Consider the following 14821-nt stretch of genomic DNA (forward strand, 5'->3'; position numbering starts at 1 on the left):
TAGGAGACCGAAACAACCTGTTCTACAGGCTCCTTTGAGACAAGCGGTGGGACCAGAAGGGCTGCCAGTATTTGTACATGTTCCTTTTACAACCTCGGATTTACTAAACTGGAAGCAGTCTGTTGGATCATATAGGGAAAATCCTGAGAAGCTGCATCAGCTTTTGGAGACTATTATGATAACTCATAATCCTAACTTGGGAGATGTGCAGGCGCTGTTGAATGCTTTCCTGACGGGAGAAGAAAGGAGGCTGGTAATTGCTAAGGCAAAAGAAGAGGGTGAGAGAAGGGACAGAAAGGGGGAACCTGAGGTCTATTTACGCACCAGAAAGGATCCAGAGTGGGATCCAAATAGGAGTGGGGGTAGGGAGCTATTGAGGCAGTATCAACAGCTAATCTTATACGGGTTTCGGTACAGAGTTCCGAAACCAAAGAACGCATCAAAACTGTATGAAGTAAAGCAAGGGCCTGAAGAAAATCCCTCGGCCTTTTATGAAAGATTATGCGAAAGAGCCAGAAAATGGACAGACCTGGATCCAAATGAGGAAGCGAATCAAAGGCTGTTTAATATGCTCTTTATTGGCTAGTCAGCTCAGGATATTAGAAAGAAGCTGCAGAAGGCAGATGGAGCTGGGGGAATGTCTATTCCACAGCTGATAGAAATAGCGTATAAGGTATAGAATAATCGAGATGAAAAGAGAACAAGAGAAATCAAATGAAACTGCAGGCTTCTCTCCTGGCAGCTGTCCAGAGCAATGAATTCCAAGGCAGGGGCAGGGGAAGCAGGAGAGGTAACAGAGGAGGAAGAGGTGGAAGGGGAGGGAGGCCAGGAGGAGGCCTCCCTAGACCCGCTTTGGGTCCAAATCAATGTGCAATTTGTAGGCAGGAAGGGCACTGGAAAGATGAATGTCCAAATCAAAGAAGGATAACAAAGCTACAGAGCCCAGCAAACACCAACCTAATTATGTAGAGGAGTCAGATATGGAATGAAGGGGACCGGGGCAGAAAATCAGAATTTCCTCAGCTGATCCCCTGGTTCCAGTAAAGCTGGGGAAAGAAACTATAGATTTTTTATTAGATAGTGGAGCCACTCATTCAGTGATAACTATTTGTAAAGGACCCTTAAGTAAGACTGCTACCACCATTCTTGGGGCTACGGGAAGGAAAGCTTTGAGGCCATTTTTGCAACCAATGGAGTGCATGACTAGAGGTACTAAATTGACTCATGAATTTCTCTATATGCCAGAGTGTCCCCTCCCTTTATTAGGACGGGATTTACTATGCAAACTGAATGCGCAGGTGACCTTTTCTGAGAGTTCCATGCAGTTCCACCTCACTCACAAATCTGCCTTTTGATGGGATCGGCTCCAGACGATAACAGTGCAAGTATCCCTTCAAGTGTATTGGATGCGGTGATTCCCTTGGTTTGGGCCTCAACAAAGCCAGGCAAAGCAAAAAACGCAACTCCGGTCAAAATAGAGCTGCAACCAGGAGCGAAGCCAGTTAGGGTGCATCAGTACCGTATCAAGCTAGAAGCACGTAGAGGATTGGAACCCCTAATTAATGCCTTCTTGCAATATGGCTTGCTTAGAGAGTGTCAGTCTGAATTCAATACACCAATCCTGCCGGTAAGGAAACCGCGCTCCCAAGAATATCGACTGGTCCAGGACCTGAGGGCAGTGAATCAAATAACAAAAGATATCCATCCAAGCGTGCCAAACCCATATACTCTTTTAGCCTCGTTGCCTGAGACTAACAATTGTTTTACAGTGCGAGATTTAAAAGATGCCTTTTTTTCTGTATTCCTATAGAAGAACAAAGCCAGACAATTTTCACCTTTGAATGGGAAAGTCCCACTACGAGGAGGATGGAGCAGTTATGCTGGACGGTCCTTCCTCAAGGATTCAAGGACAGCCCTACCGTGTTTGGTGAGATCTTGGCCAAAGAACTAGCCCAATGGCAGGAAGGTAACAAAAATGTCACTCTTTTACAGTATGTGGATGACATTTTGATTGGAGCGAATTCAGAGCAAATATGTTTAGAGGCGACAGTGAGTCTGTTAAATTTTTTGGGACTTGCCGGGTATCGTGTTTCAAAGAAAAAGGCTCAGATTGCGAAGAAGGAATTCCAATATCTTGGATTTAAAATATCAAAAGGACAACGTGCACTAGGAGTGGAAAGAAAAGAGGCTATATGCCGAATTGCAGGACCCCGCACAAAAAGACAGCTGAGGGGATTCTTGGGAATGGCAGGATTTTGCCGTATATGGATCCCTAATTTTGTGCTGATAACTAAACCTTTATATGCAGCCCTAAAGGGTCCGGAGGAATGGTTAGAGTGGACCCCAGAATGCCGTGCTAGTTTCGATGAAATAAAAAAGAAATTGATGGAAGCTCCAGCACTGGGACTCCCAGATATGGCTAAACCCTTTCAATCGCATGTGCATGAGTGGCAGCAGGTGGCCTCGGGAGTAATGACCCAAATGCTTGGGAGCTGGAAAAGACCGGTGGCATATCTTTCTAAACAATTAGACGAAGTAAGTAAAGGATGGCCGGCCTGCCTCCGGGCTATAGCAGCCACCGTCTTACTAATACAAGAGGCCCGCACACTGACTCTGGGACAACCCTTAACTGTTTTTGTACCACATGCAGTATCAGCAATTTTAAATCAAAAGGGGCATCACTGGATTTCCGCGAGCAGACTGGTAAAATATCATGCTGTGTTATTGGAACAAGGAGATATTACCTTAAAGGTGGTTTCGACCTTAAACCCTGCTACTCTGCTACCTGGTGAAGAGCAAAAAGAGTTACAGCATGACTGTTTGGCCACTCTGGAGCAAGTATATTCTAGCTGGCCTGATTTAAAGGATGAACCTTTGCAGAACCCAGATGTGGAGCTATATACAGATGGTAGCAGCTTTGTACAGAATGGAGAGAGAAAGGCTGGATATGCAGTAGTGACTCAATGGAAAGAAGTAGAAGCTAAACCATTGCCACAAAACACCTCAGCACAAAAGGCTGAAATCATTGCCCTTATACGAGCCCTTGAAATCGGAAAGGGCCAAAGAGAAAATATAGATATTGACTCAAAGTATGCTTTTGGGGTAGTTCACGCTCATGGAGCGATTTGGAAAGAACGAGGGCTCTTAAATTCTCGAGGAAGTAATATCAAGTATGGACAAGAGATATTAAGATTGTTCAAAGCAATAGTGGAACCCAAAGAAGTAGCTATAATGCATTGCAAAGCCCACCAGAAGGGAAATAGTGAAGGGGCACAAGGAAACAGGAGAGCAGATATGGCAGCCAAAAAGGCAGCACTAGCAGGACAGGTGATTGGGCCTTTATTACCCAGTAGAAAAATGCAAATGAGACCTCCTGAATATTCAGACAATCAATTGGCAGAAAGGCTAAAATGTACAAAAAATGCTGAAGGGTGGTGGGTCACCCCAAATGGACAAGCTTTAACTACAGCCAAAATGATGGAAGTGCTCCTCAAGAGACTGCATGAAGAAACTCACATGGGAGCAGATGCTATGATAAGCAGCGTAAAAAAGATATGCCGTGGGATCAAAGATGCTATCAAATGCTGACCTTATTGTAAGGAGATGCCCCACCTGTTGTGCAACTAACCCCAAAATTCAGAAGAAACCACCTATGGGAGAACTAAGAAGAGGGTTAACCCCAGGGGAACACTGGCAGATCGATTTCTCTGAATTGCCTAAATGTGGTTGGTTTAAATATTTATTTGTTTTGGTAGATACATTTTCTGGTTGGCCAGAAGCCTTCCCATGCTCCACCAATAGTGCAAAAGAGGTAATTAAAATTTTACTAAAAGAGAATTCCTCGATTTGGGATTCCTGAAGGCATATCCTCAGATAATGGACCTCATTTTATTTCAGAGGTGGTTCAAGGAACATCCAGATTTTTACAGATGAAATGGGAATTACACACTCCGTGGAGACCCCAGTCTAGCGGTAAGGTAGAAAGAATGAAGCAAACACTTAAAAGACGTATTTCAAAACTGTGTCAGGAAACCCATCTTAAATGGGTAGATGTATTACCAATGGCCCTGATGAGAATAAGAATAACCCCAAGAATAAAAGAGGGAGTAAGCCCTTTTGCAACACTTTATGGGAAACCTTACCCAATTAATGAAATAGGGGGACGAAGTGATCAAATGCATGTAAGAGGGGAAGAAATGTTGAGAGAGTATTTATTGTCTTTGTCTCGGGTACTAACATCTTTACATAGGTACTTTAATCAACGTACCCCCCCTTCATTTGGATTCCCCTGTGCATGACTTCAAGCCTGGGCATCTAGTTCATATTCGGACATGGAAAGAAGAACCACTAAGAGAAAAGTGGAAAGGACCTTACCTGGTGCTTCTGACAACTCCTACTGCAGTAAAGGTGGAGGGAATAAGTTCCTGGACCCACTATTCCCGAATAAAGAAGGTACCTTTGAATGACTCGTGGACTGCCACACCCACAAGATAGCTCCCAAGATAATACAGAAGTTACAAAAGTGATGAACTGCACTTGGAAAATTGAACTCTTTTACATGGAAATAGAGTGCTCTTAAGTGTTATTAGGTGTTATTTTGCATTCTGATAGTATTGTTAATTATAGATAGAGCTGATTTACAAGAATATTGATTTGTTTAATTTAATTTGTTTGCTATAGAGTTAAGATGGAAAATGAGGACATTGTTAACTTTGTTATGCACGCTCATTGGTACAACTAACCTGATTTTGTAGCTTATACGGACCTTCAGAAAAAGTGACTCAGATTACCGCTTGCTTCCCTATTCCCCAAATCTCCCGGATTACCCATGCCATAGGAAATACTTAGAATTAACTTAACATCCATGTAAGAATAATTGAAGTTGTTTAAATGAGACTTGCTAGATAAGTGATATTAACAAGTCTCAAAGGGGGGAATTGTTAGAGAAATACTGTGAGAAAAAAAAATTGCAAATAGTTAACACGACTCAAGGACAAGGGAGAGAGAAAAACAGTACTGCAAAGGATAACCAGCTCCGGCTAAATAACCTTGATGAAACCACAGCGCTGTGAAGATTGTGAGGGGAAGGTAAGACAAAAACAGCAGAATAACCCAGAAGCGACCTTAGGTTCATTAAGGCTTATTAACATATTAAACTTCACACTCCTAAATGAATAATGAGATGGAAATGACATGATAATGATGTTACCGCCTCTTCTTCGCTTCCTGTGCTAATTAACAAGAATGTGAAAGCGCAAGCGCAGAGCGATTACCTGAGGTAATGAAACTGTAACCAATAGAAAGATTTGTATAAAATACTCCCTGGAAAGCGTGTGTAAATCAAGAATGAGAGGGGGAGGAGGTGTGTTAGCTTTGTGGATCTACCACCTAGCCCCCATCTCTGCACAGAAATGAAATGAACAAATATCTCGACCCTGTGTGTCTATTGGTTGCTTGCACACCGGTTAACAGAACCCAGATTTTGGGACAACAGTATCGCAGTTTTACCCCTCCGTTTAAAAAAATAAACCACATCAACTTCTAACCCCCTTTTTGATTTGCCTGAATTTGCAATGGATCCCCCCCTTAAAAAGCGGGGCCCGCTCTTTGAAACAAAGGCAAGTGTTTTCCCCCAAAAGCCAATTCCGCAGAAGGGGAACGGCGGCTCGTGCAGCCGTGGTGAGACGCTCGCGCAGGCGTCGTTCCACAGCGGGGACGTTCCACTGCTGCCCGAGCTTTGAGACCGTCACTGCAACGGGAACCGCAGCTTGGCCGGCGGCCCCAGAGCTTGACTCGTTCCCGAGAAACCGGAGGCTCTGGCCAGGTGGCGGCCGCTCGCCCCCCAGGGCAAAAAAAGAGAAAAAAGCCATTTCTGGGCACGCTCTGGTGAGGCAGCAGGAACTTCAGGATGTTCCCCGAAGTTCCTGGGATGAGCCCACGCAGGTGTATCCACTCTGGTTTCATGTGGGGATGCTGAAGCCACAGGCCAGTCTGCAAGGCCCTAAAAGTAAGGAGCTGCTAGCAGAAAAGCTAACATGAGAAATAAAAGAATTTTTAAAAAATTAAAAAGCAAAAGCAGGGTAACGTTCTAGTCGTACTCAATCACCCACAACATCTTCTGTCTCGTAAGATGGTCACATTTGAATGGTATGCTTATTTTGTTTTGGTTTAAATCTATCTTATAAACACCTACTGAAACCAGCAAGTCAAAAAGTTTTCTCTTTCCCTTATATCTGCAGTGGAGACACCTGAAGCATCCAGAGAGGTCACAAAATCCAATTATTCCAATGAGCAGGGATAAAAGACAACGTCCTTTCAGATCGCATCTAATTAAATTAACCAAAAATCAGTGTAAGCGCTAACTTGGCACCTGTTATGCCCACCTGGAATCTCTTGGATCTTGTGAATCCGGCAGTTGGCCGCGTTGCAGTAACTGTCTTTTCAAGGGACTGCTCGCCAGCGAGCGGCTGGGTACAACTGTGGGAGACACGTCCCAGCTGCGCTGCTGCATTCCACCCTCAAACGCGGCAAGCGCAGGTTCATTGCTGAGCCCTGCGGGCAGTTAAGCTCTTTAGAGTGCTTGAAGAGTAAATGCAACAGAAATAGCAAGGGGGGTTTAAATACGATTTGTTAAGGTGAGGAGCCAAATAGAAAAGACCTGCCTGGAGTTCCTGTTTAGATACATTTCATCAGTAAAAAACAATACAACGTTTTACAGAGTATCCTCCCCAAAACTGTACAGAAATTACAAACATTTCCCCTCTGTCCATAAAGCAGAGTTTAAATTATCCCATTTCATAGTCCATATTCAAGGCAACAAGTGAAACGATGTTGCTCAGTTCGTCTTGTCGGAGAAGCAGGATCGTTCTTCTGAGCTGCAGTCCTGCTAGAGATGTTACTCTCCAAACACCCCTAGAACGTTGACTCCTGATGCACCAAAATTCACTTGCCTGCAAAAACAGCATTATAACGATAAGACACAAGTAAGTTAAAGCTCCTATTTAAAACAAATCTTCATTACAAGAAAAACTGCCAATCCCACTCATCAGCATTTTAACATTTATGTAGGTATCGTGTTTCACCTCGAATTAAAGACAGCTCTTTCAGAACAAAAAAGTCCGGACATTGCTTTTATGTCAGTGCAGCTTTCACTGTGCACTCGAAACTCCTCTTCTTATGCCAAAAACAAGAGATTACAGCACTATGGCAGTGTCTGTCTCCTGTTTATAAATAGCACAGTACTTCTAGCAAGAAGGTAGCAACCTGGTTGTCTGGCCAAGGCCACTGTTCCGCAGCATGGACTCCACAGGATTTTTCAGTCAGCACAAGACCAAAGAAAAGCAGAAAACATTTCCTGCACGCTCATGGACACAAAACCGACATGATTTTGTAAAAAGGCTGCCATTACTTAAAATGAGAAGAGCATTTTAATTCCATCAGTATCGTCCTATGATAGCAACTTCAGTTATGGTATTTCAAAACAGAAAGCTCCTGCTCAGATCTCGTGCGCAGCGCAATGATACAGAACGTTTGACACTTACCCAAGCATCCCAGATTCTTTTGTCTTTATGATGTACAGAAACATAAGCAATGTATGGAACATGTTGTTTCTGCCCTGAATACCACAGGAAGAGAAAAAAACTTGGAAATGAAATCACATGCAAACAACCATACTAATATCTTAGAATGTCTTATTTAAAACAACTGTCATCCCCTGTCCTGATCTTAGGTGGAGCAGCACAATTTTTCCTTCAAAACTTTTTGCAAGATACATATACTGCAGTGCGCGCCCTGTCGGCCTGTTATATCATCTGAGATGAGAAGAAACTATAACAGAGACCTCGTGAAATGGTATTATAGCTTAGACTGCTGGGGTTTTGCCTCAATTCTTATCTTTCAATTAGGCAAACACCAGAAAAAGACCAAGCTTGTTTTCTAGATGGATTATCACCCTCAAATATTTTTAAATGCTTTTTAAGAGAACTTCTCTGAAATCAGAAAATCAAGTCACAATCAGGGCTCAATAATAAAATCAAGATGTACAGGAAAAGTCTAGTATTTTGATATTGAGATTAGATGTTTCCCTCCAAAAACTCTTACAGACAAGCATCAGTCTTGTTGGCAATGAGGAATAGCAACACACCTCAGAGCTTACATAAATTAGGATTTTAGAATAAATCATCAGAAAATAAACAACAAGAGGAAGCTGCTGCCTGGGCACTGATGTACCTAAGTTAGGCACTGAAGCTATCATTCAGCAGCAGACTAAATACCACACGATGGTCAAAGATCGTGGTAACATTTGCTTTCTGCACTGAGCCAGCCTACATATTCAATAGATGTGGCTAGTTCCAAAGGAAAAGGAAGAACAAAAAAGAAACCAATCAGGTCTGCTCAAGGTTTCCTGACAGCAGAAAAAACTAACGCGATCATACCTCGGGCAGACTGTAGACCTGGCGGTGGTAGATCAGCTCATAGTGGGGTGGATTGATGTTGCTTTGGTAGATGCAAAATACATTTTCATTTGTAATGTCTGTGAATTAAAGTTTTAAAATAAGATAGGGATTTTAAGAGCGCTGATGGGATCCAAGCAGGAAACAGCAGCTAAACAAGCAGTCCAAGAATGCCAATACCTGGTTTATCTGGTGTTTGAACAAAGTGTAGGGCAGTGAAGGTTTTGCCATCGGGGTATTTGGGGCTAGGGGGCAGTCTGGCATCGAGGTAAGTGCAGAATATGTGCATAAGGATCTGTGCAAACAAAAACAAATCTCATTTTAGCATCATTAAGAAGACTGACAGTACAGCAGCTTTCTTTCCATAATCTCAGATATTAGTTAGGGTATTTGAGAGTCTGTTGCTGCATCATGGACTTAATTAATCCCACCATGTTTAGAAGCCCAAGGCAGCTTAACACTTAGAGCACTGAATTCAATGGTCCAGGGCACGCCACAGACATCAAGACAAGTTTATTCTTCCTGTAAATGAAACCCTTTCAGTCACAACACGTTAAAAAGGTGCTGCATGTGAACTGAACTCCTGACATACAAGTAACTATCTTCACATCTCACAGAATTTGCAAAGTCACAGATCTGAATAGCATGTATAGGACAAACTACAAGATATCTGATTTCATGATGGTTTCTACGCTAGCTGCAAAGATTTGGCTTAGAGAGGCCGATCCGATCTAATGACAACTTTTCCAAACACTACACTTACCCAGCAAGTTGCTCCTCTCTTGTCAAAAATGGCAAAACAAAATCGATGGAAAAACTTGAACTGCTCATGAATCTTACCAGCTCTCAACATTTTGGAAGAAAGTCCTAGAACAAGTATCTTCTTAGCTAACAGCGAGAAAAATCGCAGTACTGCATGTTGTGTTTTAACTCTTACAGTAGAGTTCTCAACATTCTTTGGGTGCAACGTGACCAAATTACTCTGTAGTATGATACCTCCTGTGTTCAACATAGGATTTGTTTGGCAGATGAAAGAATTTCTATGGGCTAAATGCCCAAAGCCTCAAGAGGTCGAGCGGAAATTATTGCTTTAAGTTGCATGCAATGAGACTAACATTACCGTTAAAAACTCTTGATTTGGCACTTATTGTCTTAAGTTAATGCCAAAGCTTCGAGACAACTGTTCAATATTGATTTCATCTGTTATATCAGAACTTGTTTCCCAGAATCTTTACAAGTTTAGTACATTGTGCAGTACTATCTCTCTTAGCTGGTTTCATTAAAAGACAATGAATTCAGGGTGTGATGGTCTGTGTTACGGTCTTTAATACTTTCAAACTGCTCAGCTTGCTGTCTACCAAGATAGCCAGAGCTGCTTCCCAGCTTGTCAGTCCCAAATATTTAGTCATCTTCACAACTAGAAAATTAAATCTTATTTCAAGACAGATTTTGCTCAGCTTTAGCTTCCAGCAGTTCAATCTCGTTCCATCTTTGTCAGCAAGGTTGTAAAACTTGCATATGAATCTTCTTTCTGCTTCTCCCCAGGAACTGAACATCTATAGAGGGAATCAAATCACCTGAACTCTCCTTTCAAATACAGAGTTCAACTGAAGAGTCACACGTGAAGCTTGTTCTCCACTCCCTGGATTATCTTGTGGCCTTTCTTTTAACTATTTCAGTTGAATTTTCAAGTCACTGTATTCACTGAAGTGCTTTCTCCTGACCTTTTGCATTAATTGGCTAAGCATGACTACAAGTCTGTTCTCAAGTAAGATAATGTAATCCCTGTGGATCTCTCAAGAAATATTACTGAATTAAATAAACATCAAGACACGCCACTTAATCCGTTTGTTCTTCTAACCATTACAGCAAAGGAAAATTTTAAGGTTCATCTTGCATGAGAAATTATGAGGTTTGGTTAAAGCAGACTTTTTTTCTTTTTTTATTTTTTATTTTTTTTTTAATAAGGTAAGAATATTGCTCTAACAAATCCGCAACCTTTTGTCACGTCGCTCCCAAAACAGTTACCTGACTGACATCTCAGATGAGTCTAAATAAGAGGCCGGCTTAAGACTAAGACATGAAATCGCATTTTTGTGATCTGCACAATGTCCAATCCCATTTGCATTCTTCCTTGCATAATTTCACTGACTACAATGGGATTATCAGGATCGTGAGGCAAACAGGATTTTGACCATGTTCCTCAAAAGACTTAATTGCTACCACACACAAAAATCTACCCTGAAAGACACACTTTAGGAAGTTATATTAAGCCTTCTTTGAAAACTTACAGCACAGTCAGTGGGCAAGTCAGCATCCCACTTACGGCCCTTGAAATCTCCTCCTCTGTTCCATCGGAATGAGCTCATGTATCCTCCCTGAGAAAGCTCTGAAAAAACAAAATTTATTCAGCTACTGGAGGTTGAAGGTGCAAGGATATATTTGACACTAGCTTCAAGAACACTGCATGTATTTTCAGTGCACAAAATAGGAAAAATTAAACTAAGGAAGTGCTTATAAAGATATAAAGTTAGGGGAGTGGAGTTTACAAGGTAATTTTTATTGGTAATTAATGAAGGGATTAAATAGGACACTTCACACCCCAAACTGAGAGAAGAAATAAAAACTTCCATGCCAAGTCCCACATCATTACATTGGTCTGAAAAGAGGAAGTTGCAAAAACTACCTCTGCTACTTGAAAAGCAGCTCTTCTCCCTGCTGTGACTGTAGTTCAAACCTCTTAATTGACGGGGTATCTGACACCACCGACGCTTGACCCAGCTAACGGAAACGTTTTAAAGTCAGTATGGTAGACCACATACCTTTGATCCTTTCAACCAAATACTCTTGGTTCGCTGCAATATCCAAATACTGCATTATAGCGTACAGAGTTGGCATGACTGGAGCTTTAACAAGCGCTGCTTGTTTCAGATTGCTGATGCTGGCTTCTGCATGCGACAAGAGCCAGCACGACATCTGCATCCACGACAGAAATTTGAACATCCTCCCTTACAAGGCGTTAACAAATGCACTGTTACAAGGAGGAACTGGCTTTTTTGTCTCACTATTTACTAAGGTAACTTACTAAGATAATTTACTAAGATTTATACAAAGTTAACAGCTTATCCAATACTCCAAATGTTTGTTTCCAATCCCAGTGAAGTACTAGCTGTCTCCCTTAAACCACAGAACGTAAACGCTATGCAGCACTGTGCGGTCGCAAAAGACGACAGACCCTTATCTGAAGGGCTTGCATTCCATAAGAAAACAGAAACATATGGTGTGAAAAAGGGAAGAAGTAACATCCATTTTAAAGAGCAGCAGCAGAGCAGCAAGGTAGAGATGAGGTCAGTAAGTGATCAGTTTTTCACAGGCACCACAACAGATGCAGATCTTGAGGACAGACTACAAACAGGCCAAAAAAAAAAAAAAAAACTGCCCCAACCAAAAGATCTTTTCTTCTAATGCCCATAGCTCTCCAAAATCCACCTGAGATTATCCTCCCCAACCCCACTTAGTGCTACACCTAGTACTTAAATAATCTTTAATGTATCTTAACCTTAAAATGATCTTAGATCTTAAATGCAAACGATTAATCGCCCGTGATAACAGAATTAATTTAAGTAAAAATAAATAAATAAATAAATACTTCCTAGGTCTATAGATTTATTATTATCACAGTCATAAGATGACTTCTCAGTTCTTAAACAATATTTGGATACAATGTATCACATCTAAGTTTTCATAAAACTTTTTGTGGCCTGTTTGCTTTCAGACAAGATAGCAGGTAACAATTTAAGGAAGTAACAGCAATAGGTTTTTCAGGAAGTAGCTGATTTTAAGGAAGTTTGGAAAGACACATACTAACGTAGACAGAGAGGGCTGACAGGCAACCATCCTTGCAACGTGTGATAGTTTTCTGACAGTTTAAGATACAAGGATGTTAATCTGAGCCTTTAACTCTCCAGGAATGAATTCAGAGGAAACAAGAGGCTTAAGAATTTTATGCTATTGCAGCATCAGCATGCCTTTATCAGTATTTCCAGAAATCCTATGAAGAATCCTTCCAGTTTAGTAAAATGCATTACATGAAGCAAAGATCACACCAATACAAACAGGAAACGGAACTGTAATTCTTAGCAGACTTGTTTTCTATACTACCTATGCAGTGCCCTGCTATGGGGTGGCCTGCTACCAACCACCACAGGGAACCCCCCAGTTACTCTATCATCATACCTCCAACCTGCATTTCTGGGTACCCCATTCTTCTCAGCTGACTGCTCACAGACTCAATCTCTTGTACAAGTGGCACTAAAATAGTCTCATTAATCCACTAGGAAAGAGAAATGCAAAAATTAAAAAGCTTAGAAGCAACAAGAATGTGACAAAAATGTTAGTTTACTCTCTAGTCAGCATCACTGTTACAATCACAAAGGAGTTTAACAACAGGAACTTTGAAGTCAACCATGAGGAAAAGTAATTAAGAGCATCAATTTAGATAGGGGTGATTGGCTCTAGAAAGACCCTCTAAAATGCCAAAAATTCACTATAGAGGACTTGGGAAAACAAATCTCCAGACAGCAGTGATACTGATAAAGCTTTCCTGAACAATGAGAAAAGGGGTATTCGGAGGCACTGCACGTCACTCATAGTGGTAATTTAAACTTTCATGGGTCCACTCCCTCTCAAAACCCTTTCAGGAAATGAAGGGCCTGATAAACACAATATGTGACACTTGTATGTGACACGATTTGGGAACTGAAGCCAAGCTGCCTGTAGGTTTATGAACAGATGCTTAGGAATCTGGTACAGAACAGTCATAATCCCACATCTCATAGAAATCTTTTACTTTTCACTCGTCCCACTACTTAGAAGAACTACATATGTGATAGTTGCTGACTGAAGGGGTAATTCAAAGTTAGGCTTACAAATTATTTTGTCATAGTATGTGATTGTATTTCCTCTGCTAAAGCAATTGCCTAAGACCAAAATTTTCTTTTTGTTTTCTTATTACACTCCTCAAGGCTGTTGGAAAAAGTCAATGGGCTGGCATTTCCCATGCTTTATTTGAGTCCAGAAGGAGTTTGAAATACAGGAGAAAAAAAAAAACAGAAAAAATTCAGAAAATTGGGTTGTAGAAAGAAAAAACAAGTCTTCTCACATCCACTGTGTGTTAAGATGCACGTGTCTTCATTCAAAGGTGGGTGAACTTTACAACTGTGAAGTTTTCAGAACAGAAAACACCTAGGTCAGCAAGTGCAAAAGTTCAGGTTGAAAATGTGTCTTAATACTTCTTTGTTACAAGCATGCTGTTTTAGTCTCCATGTCCAAGCCCACCCTAATCCTCAAATAGACTCAAATATGTAATTCTTCTCACTTCCTTAGGTATACATGGAGCACTGAGGTACTTTTTCATTCTGCTGTACCTATTCTAATAGAAAGAACAGGCAGTTCACAGGGACCGGACTTACACTTCTGAACCTAGCGGTCCAGGAATCCAGGTAATCAAGCTGTCGTCGATTCACAATCACCCTTGCCCAAACCTATGGAAAGAACATTATTACCTACATACAGCAACCTAACAGAATACTAAAGAGTTTTTAGGGCCTACGACGTTTTCTGACCGCAGCCACAGCACATAATGCAAATTGCATTTGTTCCAGAACTCTCATCTAATGGCTGTATCATGTGAATTCTACAGTAGCTTACCATACTACTCTCCTACTCTCTTTTCACAGTACACTAAATCTCCCGTGAGTCCAAACACACAGTTTTGCGTTCCCTGCTCTGTTAGGGTAAAATTGGTCCAAGTTGCAGGGTAGACTAAGTTAATGTACGACATAAAGAAAACAGATCAAATTTAATTAAAAGCTACATTAATGACATTCTTTTGAATCAGACTTATTCCAGACACAAGTGTAAAGGAGAACAGTTTTACACACCTTCAACTATTTCACTACATTAGGTACAGGTCAGTTTCCAGTCAATTTTTATGTCACAAGTTTATTTTATCCAGAGGACAAAATGGTAAAAAAAAAGTTCCACAACCACCATTCTTGAGTTGAACTCAAAGTCTGTCTGTTCTCAGATTACACAGTAATATTAAACAACTTCAGATAAAATAATTCTGAACAGTTGGCCAAACCAACAGAAGTTTCCAGCTTTCCACCATGGCCCACACGGTGAGTATTAGTTAATTACAAAGACCACAAAGCATGAAACCTGAAATTCTCTCAGGAGTCACTTTTCCACCTAAACACAGGTACCTTGCTCACCAAGGTAGAAATCATTTTACAATTTTACAATTGTAAAATTTTACAGTCCGGAATTTGAAATGTATACCCCTTGTGGCAAAAAGTCTTACAAGC

At 41.2% G+C, this 14821-nt stretch overlaps 1 protein-coding gene across 1 annotated transcript in view; it reads right to left on the minus strand.

Annotated features, from left to right (window-relative positions):
- Positions 1-6895: 6895 nt before the first annotated feature.
- LOC134154728 (transmembrane protein 209-like) overlaps positions 6896-14821 on the minus strand; it is a 39339-nt gene continuing 31413 nt past the window's right edge. Inside the window, exons 14-21 of the mRNA XM_062601406.1 lie at positions 13925-13996; positions 12690-12786; positions 11276-11401; positions 10745-10842; positions 8634-8748; positions 8436-8533; positions 7542-7615; positions 6896-6950 (exon numbers count right to left, since the gene is read on the minus strand). Coding sequence (XP_062457390.1) covers positions 6896-6950; positions 7542-7615; positions 8436-8533; positions 8634-8748; positions 10745-10842; positions 11276-11401; positions 12690-12786; positions 13925-13996 — 735 coding nt within the window. The remainder of the gene's footprint in view (positions 6951-7541; positions 7616-8435; positions 8534-8633; positions 8749-10744; positions 10843-11275; positions 11402-12689; positions 12787-13924; positions 13997-14821) is intronic.

This window comes from Rhea pennata, unplaced genomic scaffold (assembly GCF_028389875.1).
Source record: "Rhea pennata isolate bPtePen1 unplaced genomic scaffold, bPtePen1.pri scaffold_33, whole genome shotgun sequence".
Lineage (NCBI taxonomy): Eukaryota > Metazoa > Chordata > Aves > Rheiformes > Rheidae > Rhea > Rhea pennata.